This window comes from Loxodonta africana, chromosome 1 (assembly GCF_030014295.1).
Source record: "Loxodonta africana isolate mLoxAfr1 chromosome 1, mLoxAfr1.hap2, whole genome shotgun sequence".
Lineage (NCBI taxonomy): Eukaryota > Metazoa > Chordata > Mammalia > Proboscidea > Elephantidae > Loxodonta > Loxodonta africana.
In genome coordinates, this window is record NC_087342.1 from 186890282 (window position 1) to 186909418 (window position 19137).

Genomic DNA, 19137 nt, shown 5'->3' on the forward strand with positions numbered 1-19137 from the left:
GAAGGTGGATTAAGGATGGATAGAAACCAAAAAAACCAAACCCACTGCCATCGAGTCGATTCTGACTCATAGCGATCCTATAGGGCAGAGTAGAACTGCCCCATAGAGTTTCGAAGGAGCGCCTGGCAGATTTGAACTGCCGACCTCTTTGTTAGCAGCTGTAGCACTTAACCACTACGCCACCAGGGTTTCCAAAATTCAACCATATATGTCCCTTTTTGAAATGTTCCTGCCCCATCCCCACCATCTCCTTTGTTGTCTCTACCTAAATGAAGAGGAAAAGAATTAGATCATCCAATAGGTCATTCACACCCACCTCTAACTTCACACACACCTTGGCCGATATGAAACAAGTTTACACTGGCTAAATTCTTTGCCAACATTTTTTTTTTTTTTACTCTAAAACATTTTTCTCTTATTTTCAAAAAGCTGATAACATCACAAAATATACAATTTTTCATTTTCGCTGGAATTTTGGTGAAAAAAGGACTAAAATCCATCGTTGTTATCTGTAAGGAGTAACTCTCAGGAGCGGCACGTCTCTGTTTAATGAGATTTTGTTTTTTTCTCATCAGCAAATTTAAACCACAACTTTATCTCAACCTAGATACTCTTCTCCCCCACCCTTCCAAGTTCACCAGCGTCCTCTGGGCTCTCCTCCCCGCCTTTCCTTTTTCCCTCCCCTTTCTTCTAGCCCCTCCTCCTAGTTGAGTCAGTGGCTTGAAACTTTTAAAAGCTCTCTGCTCCAAGTTAGAAAAAAGCTTTTGGGAGGTATCAGCACTTTTCTTTCATTAGAGGGAAGACGTGAGGAAAGTACCAGCAGCAGCAGACATTTAAACTTTAAATAGACAGGTCTGAGTGCCTGAGCTTACTTTTTTCATTTTACTTCATCTTCCAAGGAGTTCAATCACTTGGCGTGCCTACTTCACTTCTTTTAAGCGAAGGAGTAAGTGAAACAACATTTTACCTATTAGTTTCTTTTTCTACAAGTAAGACTTTTCTAAAGTTTTTAAATGTGTTAAAAAGTAGCTTTGACTTATTTAAACTGTAATGGAAGAATGAACTTTAAAGTGTTTCTGTAGTTTTAAAGTTAAATTGTACTGAATTTATATTTGACTCTTAAAAAGAGTTTCTACTAATGATGCAACAGGTAAAATGAGGTTCAGATCTTTCCTATTAGAAGAAAGAACTAGTTTACTGAGTATCTGGTACTTCATTTTGGAGTATAATTGTCTTAGAGTAAAATTTTGCTTTTTGGTAATCAGCGATAGTCTAGGGGCTCTGTAATTTGTTGGGGGGGGGGGCCGAGGAGCCTTGGTTGGGGAGGTGACTGACAACAGCCCTAAAATCAAAGTGTAAATTTGCTTAGCGAGCTTCCTATAGCATTCTACACTGGGTGCTTTTTCATATGGAAATCTTGATTGATGTTCAATAGCCTTGCAAAGCAGATTTCTTAACAAAGTGCTTTGTTAAAACCTTGCGGTTACTTGACTTCCACGTGGTCTCTTCCTAGGATTTTTTCTGCCAGTAAGCAAAAAAAAAAAAAGTATAAAAATCAGACTTGTAATATGGGGCAGAGTTGTAATAGTAAGGTTTGTAAAGCAACAGTGTATAGTTACTGTGTTAGCCACTACTATGGAATTACTATGGAAAGATTTGAGACCCTCAGGAAATGAGGTTTATCCCGACCACGTTGGCAATTCAGGAGATGAATTCCCTTGAGTAAGGTAGCGGTTACTTACAGAACGTTAGAAGACAACAGACGTCAGAAAAATGTATACCACGGTGCATTTCCAAAACCGTGTCCAAAGACGGGAGCTCCTAGAAAGTATAGGGAAAAGGGAATTTCTTAAACAGCGCCTCAGAGGGAGCTGACCGCTCCCGCCCCCCCCACCCCCCACCCCCCCGCCCGCCGCCCGCCGCCCGAACCTTTAACAGAATTGAGAGCTCTGGGCGACTTTTTAGAAGTTCGAGCTGCCAGGGTGCTTGCCAGTAAGCCAAGATTTATTTATTTTTAAAATGGTTCAATTTTTGAGTGTTCTTATTGGTAATACACATTCGGTTTACCAGATATGCAACCATGGATTTTTGCGCCCGGAAAGGATTTTCTCTGTTCTGATCCACAGACTAAAGTAATTAAATTCTTGGTGTGACCCAGAAGTTTGAAGTATTTGCACCAGAAAATGCTGAAAAGCAATAAAAATGAAACCTTTGCAGCGGTCGGGGGCCGGGGCGGGCGCCGGGCGCCTCCTGCCATTTTAGCACCCGCCGGGCTCACCCTGGATTCCCGCGCAGCCCAAACCTCTGGGGGGGGGTTTGAGATGTTTCGTTCAAATCCCTACAAATCAATTCTGAGTTCCGCCACTGAAAAGGAAGCGGTGGTAGGGAGAGGAGGGAGCTGAGAAGGAGATGGGCTGCGTGCCAAATGGTAAAAGAGGAGCAAGTGATTGACTTAATTAAGCTTGTCAATCCAATTTCCCATTCCTCCCACCCCAACCACAGTTTCCTTTTTTTTTAAAAAAAAACTTACCGAATCCTGTGATATTTGCATTGGTAAGGAAAACCTGAATACCTGGGGAATTATCGTGCTTAAATTGCACTTGTAGCTCTCCTGAAAATTCTCGAAACTCCCCAGGAACCAGTGGAGGAGAAAAAGCCACATAATGAAATGAGGCAAGAGATAGTGACTTGTCGTCCAAAGGTAAATTAGTATTTGATTCAGTGGATCGGCCACACATAACCTCTTAGTTACACATAAAATGTTTGCTGAGCATCTCTGATTAAGTTCCTTGAGAAGATGTCCTTGACCAACGTCACATTCAGCCTGGTCCTTATTCAGCATTCAGCCTGGTCCTTACGGACTGGGTGGTGGGAGCACGTGAGCCACAGAACGTGGTGAAAAGAGTCCAGACACTGTTTGGAGGTGGGTTTAGTTTCTCTTGCTTCCTGAACTAAGTCAGTAAGGAGAAGAAAGGTGTTCAATATTACCTTAGGAAAACTGGGCACACAAACCCAGTTGTAAATGTCTCGTAGCAATTTAAAGAATAGATTATGCAAATTTTAAGGAAGCCTATTTTAATCTTTAAAGGATTACTGAGGATATAAACCTGTGACAAACCAAACCCTTTGTGGTCTATTCCAACTGAGCAACCTTACAGGACAGAGTAGAACTGCCCCATAGGTTTTCCAAGGAGTGGCTGGTGGATTCGAACTACCAATCTTTTGCTTAGCAGCGGAGCTCTTAACCACTGCACCCCCAGGGCTCCAAAAACCTGTGATAGTGCAGTGAAAATCTCATTAAACTAACCCATCCCCAAGAATGTACCCTTGGGAGAAAAGTGATTCATTCTTCTGGGTAGGCCGAGTGGATCAAAAATCATACCAAAGGCAGAAAGTAGATTCTGTTTCCTGGCATTGTTTGTTGTTCCTCTAAGTGTGGCTGTGTTGTACGTCCCAAAGGCAGGATATAGTTATTATCACCTGTACTTTTCCTGGAAAAGGCAGTGGTAGTGTCTTGCTCCTACTTTCTTCACCCGTGTAAACATGCTCTGCATTTTTTTGTTTGTTTGTTTGAATAGCCTTTTGAAGTTTATCACCAGAGCTGTCCTATGCACTCAGTTCCTCACCCTTTATGGCTGGGATTCCTACAGTGTTGACCGTGCATGGGAAGCATGATTCTAAAGATACACCTCAGCAATCATCTAAAAGGGTGTGACCTCTGATATTGAGGGTGTTTTGTTATTTAGATATTTCCAATTCTTGCATAGGGGAGGGAAAACTCATTTCTTTTAAAACATCCAGAGGTGTAGCTTGGCATGACCCTTTTAGCTTTTATATAGATACCCTGGTGGAAGGAATGATAAGAAAGTCAGCCATGATTAAGACATTCTACTCCACCTTTCCTGTGTGACTTCCCTTCAAGATTCTCTCTTGTTTGAATAGATGTGTTAGAGCTTAGCCACACACACCAGCTCAGTTCTGGAGAGAAAAGTAAAGATGATCTGATGTTAAGAGGATCTTCAAACTGCTGGGTCACACCAAGAATTTGAACTAGTTACAACAATATTCAAGTTGAGGAAAAAAAAAAATCCCCAGAGCTCCTCCACTATTGGAAGTTTATTTTATTTTAGTCTGAACCTGGGAAAACTATAAATATTCCACATTGCCGAACTGTCTACATTCACTACTTTGGCTATGTATGTATGAATGTCTTTTCCAAAAATTCAGCCACAAACCATAGTGAGGTTATTTTTTTCCCCCCATATGTCAATTCCATAATTTTCACATCCAGTTTCTCCAACTTCGTGGATAATTTCTAGAAAATGTATGTTTTATGGAGGGCTGAAAAGTCACAATAATATAGAAAATGATTTTTTTTTTTAAAGTAATTTCTGTGGGCCAGATACATTTTACAGGATATGGTTTCTACCTAAAATTCATGATTGGGGAAGGTACCTGCAAATAGTAACACAAACACAGGCAACCCCTCTTCATGGGCTTTTCTCCGTATCAATAAAGGATATAAAGCCTCCCTTCCCATAAATCTGTTCTGGGATTGCTAAAATAGCAATATCATACTTATGCAGAGAATATTTTGAAAACTAATTTTGATCACCATTAGGAAAATGCTAATCATTTCTATTTTGGTAAGGAAAAGATGCCAAAATTAGAAAATAAGCTATATCTAACAATCTTTTCAAAAGTAATAGCTAAACTTCATTGAGCTCTTACTAAGAGTTTCACGTGCATGAGCAATGTCTTTCAATGTTCCTGAAAAAAATAGAATGTTTTTAATCAATACACTTGTGAGGGCTCTAAGAGTGTGTATATGATGACAAAATAACCAGTCTGTTCAATAAAAGTGGTCAATTTGGAGATGGGGGTGGAGTCGAAAACACCAAGAACTAATGGAAAGTAACTATGTTAAGTTCATCAGTTTGCAATTTAAGCACATAGCTTTTAACCTGAAGCTTCTGGCTTTGGGTTTTCCTCCAGCATCCCTAAAGTGACCTTGAGGAACTTCACTTACTTAGCCCTTGAGAAACTTCATTTAGTGGGGCAGTTGAGTGATAGCTTCTTAACTAGCGTGGGCATTGTCTCTTCTTTGTAGCATCATCATTTCTTTGGATGGAATTGTCTACCCACCCTTCAACCCCCATCTCGTCTCCTTATTCAGTGGAGTCTGGTGTAGGCTGACTGTGAGATGAGGAGGGCTGACAGCCAGGGAAAGAAAGTCTTGTTAGTGTTTTGTGTGTGTGTGTTTTTTTTCCCAAAAAAACTTTAGACAGTTAAGTGCCAAGCATCAGATATCTGCGGAAAGGTCATTTCTTTACAAAGGAATCTGAGGAGTATCAGAGAACTATGAGGCAGAGTTTAAATAGAATAGATGTTTACACGGAATGGGTTTGATATACCACAAAGTTAGGCTAACCATCGGCATAAGGACATACAGGTTGGGTATTATCTGATGAGCTGGGTTAATCAGGGAATATTTTCTGTGGTATCTGATTCAAATCACTTAAGTGCCTGCATAGACTCAGACCATATAGAGATGCTGTATTAACTGGAATTAATATCAGCTGCCATTCCCCTGCAGAGCCCCAGCCTTCCTCCAAGATTTGTCATTCTTGAAATAAACTCAAATTTAAATAGTTTATTTCTTCTTCCAGTAGTGTCCTCAACTGTTCAACTGTAATGAAATCATGTGTACAATCGAACTTAGAATACCACAGAATTGGGGAACAACAGCGTACTTTTGGGGGGGGGTCTGGTCTGGCTTTGTTTTGTTTTAAAATCTTAATCTGTAACAAAATAACAGTGAAACTGAGTAAACATCCATGATACCTAAAGCAGTTCTGAAAGAATCCCAAATCATTATGACCTTGGCTAAGAAATTCAAGAAGCTCTTTGTTAAAGAACCTTTTTTCTTAATTCAGCCCTATTGCCTGCTCAAGAGTCATTTGAAGCATGATGCTTCAACAAATAGTTCTGTTTCAGCAACTGTCATTTGAAAATTTAATGTTCAGTATAATGTGAAATGCTGACATTACTACTCTTTATGTTTTTACTGTGAAACCCCCTTTTCAATTAATTAGAGACTTTAGAAGTTTGGGATATATACTCACTACAATTAAGAAATTCCCAGGAATAGCAAAAGGAAAATTGGTTAAATGTGGTGCCTTTTTTTTTTTTTTTGTACAGAATGTATTTTTCATACCAGCCCCATTTCATTCATCCAACTGGTACTCACTAGGTGTCTCTTAGTCTTTTAAACACTTAAGATACAGTAGCGGACAAAAAAAAAAACTCCCTCATGGAGCTTACATTCTAGTCAAGAAGGCAAATAGTAAGGAATCCTCATGGAGGGAAAACAATAATCAAGTAAATATGTCATATGCCAAGTAGAGCTCAGGGCCATAAAGAAACATAAAGCAGGGTAAGGGGCATAGGAAGTGGTAGGACTTTACTATTTCATATGAGGTGGTCAGGAAAGTTCGCTGATAAGGAGACATCTGAGAAGAAACCTGAAAGAAGGGAGAGAGCAAGCCACGTGAAAGGAGCAGAACTGATCAAAGCAGTGGACTTTTTTGTTAGTTTAAAATTGATTCTTTGCTTGACAATAGCTAGTAGGTTGGTAAGAAGGCTTAGAGAACGTGAAATCTGAAGAGAGATGAGGAAGGGATGGTGCTGGGAATCAGTGATGGTCTGGTGAAATTTTGAAGATAGAACGTATAGTATTTGCTGGTGGATTCAATGTGGCTTCTACTAAATATGACTATAAATATTACCAAGAAGGATATCTCAAATTTATAAGTGTTGGAGCCCTGATGGCACAGTGGTTAAGAGCTCAGTTCCTAGCCAAAAGGTCAGCAGTTCGAATCCACCAGCCGCTCCTTGGAAACCCAGTGGACCAGTTCTACTGTGTCCTGTAGGGTCTCTATGAGTGGAAATCAACTCGATGGCAATGGGTTTTTGGGGGGTTTTTTGGTATAAGTGTAGCAGAATGGTTACAAGTGAGACCACTTAAAGACATTTACTGCAAGGGAAAGGGGTTCTTATAGGAGTTAAAGGAAAAAATTAGGAGGATTTGCATTTTAGTTTTGGGGCTTTAAAATTTTTTGATTTAGCATATTAAAAACAAACACATAGCATTCCCCTTTCCCCTCAAAAAAAATCTGTTACTGAATTTAATCAGGAACTTCCTTAGACATTTCCTTATTCATTTTTAGACTTCGTGCTTTTTTTCCTTTCAAATGTTGATGACCTTCATCTTCCTGAAGTGTTTAGTGCATCCAGTCATAAAATGGTGATCTAAGTGTTGAACTCAGTTTAGTTTTCAATCTTTTTATTTACCTTTAGCTCTTTAGGTCCCCACTAAAAACTATCAATTCTTAATAGTAGTCTCTTCTTGGGAGAATCCTTAGAATTGAAACTAAAATATTTTCTAATTTTCCCAATAACTATTAGCACATTAATGACATGGAGAGACTTGACTACAGCTTTGGCATGGTGACTTATTTTTAAGGCTCTGGTACGAGGGACAGTCAAAAGTAATTTTAAATGGAAGCTTTATTTTCAAGAGGTTTCATTTGGTTGAAAGAGTTTGAGTCCTTGTGCTCTCAAGAAGCAGCAGAAGTGGAGGTGGTGGGAGTGACAAGGGGCAATGGGGCCAAGGGTGATCTCATCTCCCGGGTTCCCAGAGAGCTGCTGCTTCTCAGGCTGGGCTCACTGGCCTTTCTGGGCACACTCTAACCCTTTTTACTCTACTGGCATTCCCCCACTCCTAAATATTTTCAACAAGAAAGCACTAAAAATGCCAAGAAGCCATTGTCGCTGACCTGAAACCATACTTCAGAATTATGTTGGGGATTTTTAAGTGCTAAACTGCTAACCAAAAGGTCACAGTTTGACCCACCAGCAACTCCTCAGGAGAAAATACTTGGCAATCTGCTCCTGCTGTAAAAGATTACAGCCTAGGAAACCCTGTGGGGCAGTTCTACTCTGTCTTATAGGGTAAGTTTGCAGCCTAGGAAACCCTATGGGGCAGTTCTATTCTATTAGTCACTGTAAGTAGAAATCAACTCAGCAGCACACAACAACATTTTTTATATCTATGTAGTGCAGTGGTTCAGAGCTCAGTCGCTAATGAAAAGGTTGGCAGTTCAAATCCATCATCCACTCCTTAGAAACTCTATGGGGCAGTTCTGCTGTGTCCTGTAGGGTTGCTGTGAGTTGGAATCGACTCAACAGCAATGGGTCTTTTTTTGTTTTTTTTTTTTTGCAATATATATATGGAAACCCTGGTAGCATAGTGGTTAAGAGCTATGTATACATATATATATATATATGTATGTAAGTGTGTGTATATGTGCACACACATATACAGTGAAACCTGTCAGAGCTAGAACTTGACAGGCCTGCCTTGTTTTTCCAGGTCTCAAAGATTTCTGCCTTTGACAGGGTATAGTCACCACTTTTCTATCACTATTTAGTGGAAAATAAATATTTGAGTTTTCCTTCTCTGACAGATTTCCACCTTACACAGATTCTGGCTTTCGCAGGTTTCACTCTCTCTCTCTCTGTGTATATATACTTCCCAGGCCCTACCCTCAGAAATTCAGATTCATCCAGACTGGTGAGAACCAGGAATGTATGCTTTTAACATTTTAACAAATGTTTCCAAGTGATTGTGATGCTGCTCAGGAACCACTGTGAAGGGACCCGACGGTCCTCAGGCAGATAGATCACACTTGGGTGCCTATGGCTTTTGGTGTCCCCCCTTGGGAGCCTTGAACAGCGATGGAAAATGGTACACAGAGGGCACTTGAAGGGTGCACCTGCTGCTGTCAGGCATCTGCCCCAACAGAGAACTTTATATATCCCATTTACCTAGACCTTAGTATACGTATAGAACTCAAACTTGAGAAGCTAGAAGCAAAGACACAGACTTTCAGCTGCCTTGAGGTCTTCTCAAGCATCAAATAAGGAATATTCTTGTCTCCTACTAGCAAATACTAATGTAGTCTGTAAATCCATGCCAGGTGTTCTGTAAACATGGAATCATCTCCTTTCCTTATAAAAGAACATTAGTTTTTCAACTAAGACTTGAAAAAATGGAAATATCAACAGAGGGAAAGGCAACTAGTTGGTAGAACTTTGTATTTGTGGAAAAGTGAAGTAACTTCCCGAAAAAGGTAACTTTTTTCGTAATCACAAGCATTATGAGCCATCACAATAAACACTATCTAATGATGATTATTTGTGATGGTGATAATGACAGGTGTCAGCATGTTACAGGCTACTAGGTGTCTAATTGGACAATTCTTATTCTGATGAAAGAGTATAACTCATTAATGCAAATGACAACTGTGTGGTTGTTTAAAGAAAAGACAACTTTGCAATTAAATTTCTGGTATATTAATAAATCAAGAACTACTACCTAGAGACTGCCCAGTGACCCAGTTCACATACTGTGGAGCATTTTTGTAGAATCTCAGAATTATATGAAAGTCAAGTTTTATTTTCCATAGGCTGTTAAACTTATTAATTAGTTGTCATAAGCATCTATGCAATCATATCAAGTTGCTTTGAGTCAAGAAGAAACACTGACTAAAATGACAACTTCTGTGTCCAGTCACATTTCTAAACACATTAGGATTGTCTCAAGCTCTATCATTGCGTGAATGTGATGAAATGTATGCAAACAGTTTATCATTTGATACTTGATTGTTATTGTTGGTTGCCCCCCCCCCCCGCCCCCGACCAGCACAACTGAAGTATCTCTGAGCAAAAACAGATGACACTGGCAAAATATTGTAATTCTCCATAAACAGGATTAGGGTCAATTTACACATCATCACATAGAAACTATCTAATGATATAGCTCCAAAAATTCTGTTAGTTTTGCTAGACCCTCATGGGTTGTACTTTGCTCTCGGTCTTGTCTTTTCTGCTAAATTGTAGTTTGTTTTTTCTTTTACTTTCTATCACCATCAAACTGCCTATCAAGGCTAAATTACTCCCTCTCTCTTCAAGCCTTCCCTTAGCTATTTAACTCTTTTTGTCTACCCAGCAAGCCCTTGTTCTTGTTTGACTGCCCTTTCCATCCTTTCCATACATTGATTTCCCTGTCTAACCTTGTCAATTCAGAATCTAAAAAGGTCCTTCTTAAAAGTAGAAGGGAAGCTCCCTTTTTTATGACCACTGGGACAGCATTATTTTTAAAGCCTGCCTACACCATCCACTCCCCCCACTCTTATCCCAGAATTCTTTTACACCAGTCTGTGGGCTCTCATCAAAGATATCCAACAAATGCTGTTTTTTTTTTTTTTTTTTTTTTAATCTAGGTGGGGGTGTGTAATTTAGTTTTATGGATTAGCCCATCTCTTCTTTGTTCCTTCCAGGAAATCCCAGGCCAGGTTTCCATTTCATGTGTTCATGGCCTCTATAGCCAGGAGTTGCAGTCATTAAACAGAAATGTAATGTTGCATGGTGGGGGAAGAAGACTCTCCTGGACTTCATTTACTTCCTACAGTGAGAATATTGCACATAGTTCAACACCAGATGAGAAACTATTTTTTTATTCGGATAGCGAGCATATTTCTAAGAAGCCTACATAACCCTGTTTTTAGTTACACTATTTAAAATTGATGACAGGCTCCTGGAATGCCTTTAGTTTGTTTGTTTTTAATTATTAAATAATCTTTGACTACTTCGTCCTTTCCTAAACTCTCCAATTGCTACTCTGAGCCTATATTGTCTATTCCTGCCACATGTCATGTTGTCCATTTCTTCCCAGCTTCCAGCCCATGCTAAGATTTTAGATACCAAAGCATGGAAACATTTGTAGCCTTAACCCAGTTTTACTATAATTTTAAAACCGGCGTGATGCATGGGAAAGCCTTGGCTTGGGGATCGTGAAATCTTGAGTCTTCTTCTAGCTCAGTTGATAGCAGAATATTTCCTACTGCTTTTGGAACTCAGTACTTTATTAGTTAAATGGATTATTGACAGAATTATATATCGGACTAAATAAATAACTTTCAGGATCCCTGTCAGCCCAGCGTCGTTATCTCATCCCCAATAGTGTAAATGAGACTTAGGGCTTTTTCTCATCCTCAATAATGTGGATATCCTAGGCTAAGACATCTATTAACAGGAAGGAAAGAGATGTTGCGGTTTACTTCCATAAAGATTTACAGCCTTGGAAATCCATGGGGGTAGTTCCACTCTGTCTTATACGGTTGCTATCAGTCGACTCGATGACAATGGGTTTTGGAAATTGAATGTACAGGTTAAAGACCCACAGCGTAGAAAGGGAACTTTAAAATGTACAACAATCAAGAAATGAAAACCATTTTTGCTGGAGAGAACACTAAATATTGAGAGAAATTGTATTTCTACTTGTAATGTGCTGTGCATATAATCTTTGCTTTTGAAAGTCGGTATATAGTAATAACACATTGTATCAAAATGGTGAATTTCAGTACAATAAATTTTTCTCTGGGGAGAGGACAGACTTCTGAACCATATAAGACACTGTACTTAAGAAGAAATGGAAAAGTATGAATGAATGTAATACAGAGTATATACAAATTGTATAAATACATCAAAGGGAGACATTTCAGAGTAAAATTAGGAATAAAGTGACATATAATGGGAACGAGTTTTGGGAATGGAGATGTGTATGTGTGTATATGTTCATGTATGTGGGTCTTACCTCAATCTTAGACATCTGTGCTTTGAATAACACGCATCAGCATTTTGTTCTGGCATGCATCCAGACAGAGGCCTACCAAGTAAGAACTGTCCTCATTTATCAGACGGATAAAATAAGCATAGCCACTTAGCACAGACAGCTTCTCAAGTCACATGGCAAGGCAGTGGTTGAGCAAGAAATACATCTTCACAGGTTAAAATTGCAATTTACTCTTGGCCACATAAGATCCGTTGCTTCTAAGATTTATCTCAAAAAAAATTGTGAGACCTCTTTGTGGGGGAAAATGGAACTGGAAGAATTTGCCCTTGGTGTTTTTGGAAAAGTTCTAAAAAGATGTGAGACCTTTTACAATATTTTGACTGTTGACTGAAAGACTAATATTAAACAAATAATTTGAAATCTGTGATCATTTAGTTGTCTCTTTGTTTCTTTTCAGACAGCACCCAGGCAACATGGGTGACTGGAGTGCCTTAGGCAAACTCCTTGACAAGGTTCAAGCCTATTCCACAGCCGGAGGGAAGGTGTGGCTCTCGGTCCTTTTCATTTTCCGAATCCTGCTACTGGGGACAGCGGTTGAGTCAGCCTGGGGTGATGAGCAGTCTGCCTTTCGCTGTAACACTCAACAACCTGGTTGTGAAAACGTCTGCTATGACAAGTCTTTCCCAATCTCTCACGTGCGCTTCTGGGTCCTGCAGATCATATTTGTGTCTGTACCCACACTCTTGTACCTGGCTCATGTGTTCTATGTGATGAGAAAAGAAGAGAAGCTGAACAAGAAAGAGGAGGAACTTAAAGTTGCCCAAACTGATGGTGCCAATGTGGACATGCACTTGAAGCAAATTGAAATAAAGAAGTTTAAGTATGGTATTGAGGAACACGGCAAAGTGAAAATGCGAGGGGGCTTGTTGCGAACCTACATCATCAGTATCCTCTTCAAGTCTATCTTTGAGGTAGCCTTCTTGCTGATCCAGTGGTACATCTATGGATTCAGCCTGAGCGCAGTGTACACTTGCAAAAGAGATCCCTGCCCACATCAAGTGGATTGCTTCCTCTCCCGCCCCACAGAGAAAACCATCTTCATCATTTTCATGCTCGTGGTGTCCTTGGTATCTCTTGCCTTGAACATAATTGAACTCTTCTATGTGTTCTTCAAGGGCGTTAAGGATCGTGTGAAGGGAAAGAGTGATCCTTACCATGCTACTACCGGTCCACTGAGCCCCTCCAAAGAGTGTGGATCTCCAAAATATGCTTATTTCAATGGCTGCTCCTCACCAACTGCTCCACTTTCACCCATGTCTCCTCCTGGGTACAAGCTCGTTACCGGAGACAGAAACAATTCTTCCTGCCGCAATTACAATAAACAAGCAAGTGAGCAAAACTGGGCTAATTACAGTGCAGAACAAAATCGAATGGGACAAGCGGGAAGCACCATCTCTAACTCCCATGCACAGCCTTTTGATTTCCCTGATGATAATGAGAATTCCAAAAAATTAGCTACCGGGCATGAACTTCAACCACTAGCCATTGTGGACCAGCGGCCTTCCAGCAGAGCTAGCAGTCGCGCCAGCAGCCGACCTCGGCCTGACGACTTGGAGATCTAGGTACAGGCTTGAGAGCATCAAGATTCCACTTACCTGTGGAGAAGAGAAAAGGTGCTGCAGAAAGGGCACCTGAGGTGTTAATTTTGTTCCAGTAGAAGTGGTACTCAACAGCCTCAGTCACGAGGCTTAGAAAACACAAAGACATTAGAATACCTGGGTTCTTTGAGGGTGTCTGGGATAGGTGGGTGGAGAGGGAGGGGAAAAGGGAGGTACCTGTTGGAATTTAAAGTAGTCGATTTAAAGAACTTAAATGCTAAATAAAAATTGCATTAGGTGATATATAGACATGGGCTTTTTCTCCCTCATATCTCCCTAGGTTCTGTATATGTAAAAGAGTGGGTGATATCTGTGGCTTAAATAATTTTTTTGTTTTACCGAGAAACTAAAATAATTTTGGCCAGGAAAAAATGCTTCCTGAACACCTTATTTCTTTTCGACAAGATTGTCCTAAAACATCCCTGTTAAAACATTCCACTGTTAAAATTTGCACTTTGAAGGTAAGCTTTCTAGGCCTGACCCTCCAGGTGTCCATGGACTTGTGCTACTATGTTTTCTATTTTTTGGTGTCAGAAGTTCAGACAAGGCCCACAGAAAAAGACTTGCCGTGCATTTGTGAATCTCAGCCAGTTATGTGTACATTCTGTTTTGCATCCACTTGCATCATATCAGTACCATCACTCTTTTGTCATTCCTCAGCTACTATTCACCTTCGTTTAATGGTTTCCATAAGCATTTTTAAAATAGTGTGGATGTCACTTAACATTTTGAGTTAGAGTCAGGGAAGCAAGCCATACTCAATATTTAACAGTCACTTGTATATGTACGTGTGTGGAAGAGTGTGTTTTATTTGTCCTGTATTGGTACAAGCAGATGCAATATAAACTCACGAACACAGATATGAAAATAATACACCCACAGTGTTCAAATTTGAACCTTTCTCATGGATTTTGTGGTGTGGGCCAATATAGTGTTTACATTATATAATTCCTGCTGTGCAAGTAAAGCACACACTTTTTTCCCCCAAAAAAATGGCTTTTCCCCATGTGTCCCATTATGGACACTGGTTTTGTTAATGGCAATTTTTTTTTTTCTTCTTTCTTTTTAGAATGTAGCAGTAATGCTATTGCTGAAATGAATGATTTCCTTTTTCTGAGTTGTAATCATGGATGCTTGAATGATAGAATTTTAGTACTGTAAACAGGCTTTAGTCATTAATGTGAGAGACTTAGAAGAAAACGTAGAGTGAACTATTAAATGTGCCTAAATGAATTTTGCTGTAACTGGTATTCTTAGTTTTGTCCTACTTAATACACATTAATTCAGAAATTCTATGCTATTATGAGATTGACAGTCAGTCTTTTGGAGTGACCAGCAACTTTGATGTTTGCACTAAGATTTTATTTGGAATGCAAGAGAGGTTGAAAGAAGTTTCAGTAGTACACATGTAACTAATTTATTTGAAATATATGCTAAAGAAATCTACCAGTTTCTTCAAGTGCCTTTTTTAAACTCATCACAGATGATCGGCGAAAATGCTGAGTAGTGTACTTTTTTTTTCTTGCACGTCAGCTACATAAAACAGTTTTGTATATTGAGATACTAATTGTTCGACATTCCATATTCAACTACTGTCATGTTCAACTTCATTGCATGTAACGTAGAACTAGTCCATCATATCATGTGTTGTGTTCTGGAGAGTGTTCTTTATTCAATAAAGTTTTAATTTAGTATAAAGATAACTTTTGTTATTCTGTGTGGTTTTTTTTTTAATCTCTCATTTTCAACCCAATTATTAAAGGCATTTTCATTAGTTATGAGTACTTGCACGAGTAAGATGGACATTTTCAGGAATCTTAAAAGGGCATTATTTATCATTAGCTAGATTCTATGCAACATTTTTTTAATACTTTGACTAAGAAAGATACATACAAGTGTAGAATTTGGAATATAACTTTAATGTGATGTTTGATAGGGTTTCAAATAAATTAATATTAAGTAATTTAGTAGACCTATAAAGGAGCCCCGGTGGCATAGTGGTTAAGAGCTTGGCTGCAGTTTGAATCCACCAGCCCGTCCTTGGAAACTCTGAGGCAGTTCTTTGTCCTAGAGGGTTGCTATGAGTTGGAATCACTTGACAGCAACAAGTTTGGTTTTTGCTTTTTATACGTGAGAGAAGGAGCCCTGATGATGCAGTGATTAAACCATCAACTGCTAACTGAAGGTTTGGTGGTTCAAACCCACCAGCTGCTCTGGAAGAAATATGCGGCAGTCTGCTTCTGTAAAAATTAGTCTTGGAAACCCTATGGAGGCAGTTCCACTCTGTCCTATAGGGTTGTTATGAGTTGGAATAGACTCACAGTGACAGATTTTTGGTGTACATGACAGAACTAAGTATAGGAAGATAAGGCTGTTGAAATTGTAAAGTTGTAGAGCCACCTGGAGATAAAAGAATAAATAAGAAAAGACTTGGTTTGAGTACACACCCACTCCTTACCAACATGGTTAAGTTCCAAAGATCAGGCCATTATGTGAAAATCAGCATTATCTGCAAGTTGAGGAAGACCACGTCAGATCACAAAATGGAGGATGACTACATCATTACATAACTGCCAAACCATTGAGAATCATGGCCCAGCCAAGTTGACACATAACCATCACAGGTAGCATTACTCTCACCTCACACCTTGGTATGTATTACTGCCAGAAGTGAGTTGTACATGTGCAAAATAGATTTTTTACATTTTTGTAAATGTGAAGAGTTGGATAATGAGATAGGTGATAAGTGAAGAGTAGGTGTGGTTACAGCAGCAAAAGAATGGAACACACCTATGATTTTTGTGATTCCAAGACATGAAAATGTGGAAAATTTTGACACCCCTGGAAAAAACAAGCATTCAAAGGGAGTAAAATAATTCTGGGTAATTGATAAATCTGTAGTTTTAAATATAAAATGCGTTATCAGCACTTTTAAGTTATACCTCAAAATTTCTCCATTCATTAAAATTGTTCACATAGACATTTATTACCTACCACAAAGCAAACAATTAAATTGTTGTCAGGTGCCATTGAGTCCATTCCAACTCATAGTAGTGACCCTGTGTACAACAGAACAAAACACTGCCCAGTCCTGTGCCATTCTCATAATTGTTTTGCCTAAGTCCATTGTCGCAGCCACTGTGTCAGTGCATCTCATTGGGGGTCTTTCTCTCTTTTGCTGACCCTCTACCAAGCATGATGTCCTTCACCAATGACAGGTCCCTCCTGATAACATCCAAAGCATGTAAGTACAAGTCTTACCATCCTTACCTATAAGCATTCTGGCTGTACTACTTCCAAGACAGATTTGTTCATTCTTTTGGCAGTCCATGGTGTATTCAATATTCTCCAACACCACCATTCAAAGGCGTCAATTCTTCTTCCATCTTCCTTATTCATTGCCCAGCTTTCACATGCATATGAAGCGATTGAAAACACCATGGCTTGGGTCAGGCACACCTCAGTCCTTAAAGTGACATCTTTGCTTTTCTTTAAAGAGGTCTTTTGCAGCAGATTTTCCCAATGTGATACGTCATTTGATTTCTCAACTGCTGCTTCCATGGCTGCTGATTGTGGATCCAAGTCAAATGAAATCCTTGACAACTTCAATCTTTTCTCCATTTATCATGATGTCACTTATTGGTCCAGTTGTGAGGATTTTTGTTTTCTTTATGTTGAGGTGAAGGCTGTGGTCTTTGATCTTCATCAGTAAATGCGTCAAGTCCTCTTCACTTTCAGCAAGCAAGATTACGTCATCTGTATAACGTAGGTTGTTAATGAGTCTTCCTCCAATCCTGATGCTCCGTTTTTCTTCATATGATTCAGTTTCTTGGATTAATTGCTCAGCATACAGATTGAATAAGTATGGTGAAAGGATACAACCCTGATGCACACCTTTCCTGACTTTAATCCACGCAGTGTCCCCTTGGTCTAGGTACAGGTTCCTCATGAGCACAATTAAGTGTTCTGGAATTCCCATTCTTCACAATGTTATCCATAATTTGTTATGATGCACACAGTTGAATGCCTTTGCATAGCCAGTGAAACACAGGTAAACTAAATTATTAGAGCATAAAAATATTAGTAATTTAGAAATTATCTAGTCTAGTTCAGTTACTGCTTTTTTGGGGGGGAAGAGGGGAGTGAACACAGTTTATGTAATTTACCTAAAATCAAGGGATTAACTGACTGTTTCCCAGTTGATGGATGTAATTGGTAGTGTCAATATTTCAAATATTATTTGATTAGTTGAGAATCTGATGGGAGAAACAAGTTTTCTTTCTATGTTTACACATGTCTGTATATATTTATTTACCATGGAAAATAGAGAAACTGATAATTTATTTGCATGTATGTCATTGTGTATCTTGTACAAGCAGGATGCATAGGTTGGGATGAAGAAATGATTAAATTACTAAATAAATTCCTGGTGTATGTGTTTGGGGGTGGGAGGGCAAGTTCATCTTTCAGAAACAGCCACATGGTTCATCCCCCAAATTTCCCAATTTAAGAGCTTTTCACTATTTAAATAATGTCTAAGCATATTACGCACGTGTACAGTTTTAAAAAAAGGTAGCAAGGTTTATAAAAGGAAAGTCAAACCTGTCACCTCTCTCCCCATTCCCCAATATACACATCAAAACCTGTTGCCATGGAGTCAATTGTGACTCATAAAGACCCAATAAGACAGGCTGTAATCTTTATGGAAGCAGACTGCTATGTTTTTCTCCTGCAGAGCAGCTGGTGGGTTCAAATCATCGACCTTTCAGTTAGCAGCCAAGCACTTAAACTCCAACATGCACACCAGAGAAGTCCTAATTCCCAGAAGAAAGCACTGTTAAAAACTAACGTTGTATCAAGCACTGTTTTCAGTAGTGGGGATCCAAAGACTTGCTACCCGTTTCCTGCCCTATGAAACCTACAGTATGAAACCTTCCAAAATTAAAAAAAAAAAAAAAAATCTATTCTTCATTTTGCTTATCTTAATTGGCTCCCTGCTCTCACCATCTAAAAATTTAAATTGAATTGTGTTTTAAAACTAATGAGAAAATGATGCAGTTTTATTCCACAAATATTTGTTACATTCCTCATATGTATTTTACACAGATTTTCTTGTTTCAAAAAACTGGAAAATTTTGTATCTTCTAGAAGCAGTTCTGCCCAATAGAAGTTTCAGTGATGCTAGAAGTGTTTTATCGTGTTCAACATGTACTGGCTACAGAGCGCTTGAAATATCGCTAATGTGGCTGAAGAAATGAACTATCTTTTAATTTGGATTTAAATAGTCACATGTGCCTCGTGGCTACAGTATTAGACAGCACAGTCCTAGAGACCACTGGGGGCAAAAATATTTTTTTTTATTTCGTAAACAATACAGAATGTTTGGTGGTTCAGTCCACCCAGAAGGCCTGGCAATCTACTTCCAAATATCATCCCCTGAAAACCCTATGGAGCAATTCTACTCCAACACATGGGGTAGCCGTGCGTTGGCATCCACTCCATGGCAACTTGTTTGGCTTTGGGTTTAGGAAACTAATTTTAAGTAACACCTCTGCTTTTATGTGAAATTCCCTGCCTTTTGTTAGACAATCATATATTTTATTATTACCATTGTATTTCTCCAGAATTTTACACAAAGAGTTTGCTGCCTATTTTTTTTAAATGGCAGAATTATCTAATGTCACTAGACATTAGGATGAAGTCCAGTGCCCTTATTTGGTACAGTGTGTTCTTACCCCAGCCCTTAGCTCATTATTAATCCTCCAGGACAAAGGCCTTTCT

At 39.1% G+C, this 19137-nt stretch overlaps 1 protein-coding gene across 1 annotated transcript; it reads left to right on the forward strand.

Moving 5' to 3' along the window:
- The first annotated feature begins 755 nt into the window (after positions 1-755).
- Positions 756-15059, forward strand: GJA1 (gap junction protein alpha 1). Its single transcript, XM_010595657.3, has 2 exons — positions 756-946; positions 12156-15059. Exon 2 carries the CDS (start codon positions 12172-12174, stop codon positions 13318-13320), a length of 1149 nt encoding a protein of 382 aa, XP_010593959.2. The 5' UTR covers positions 756-946; positions 12156-12171; the 3' UTR covers positions 13321-15059.
- Positions 15060-19137: the final 4078 nt, after the last annotated feature.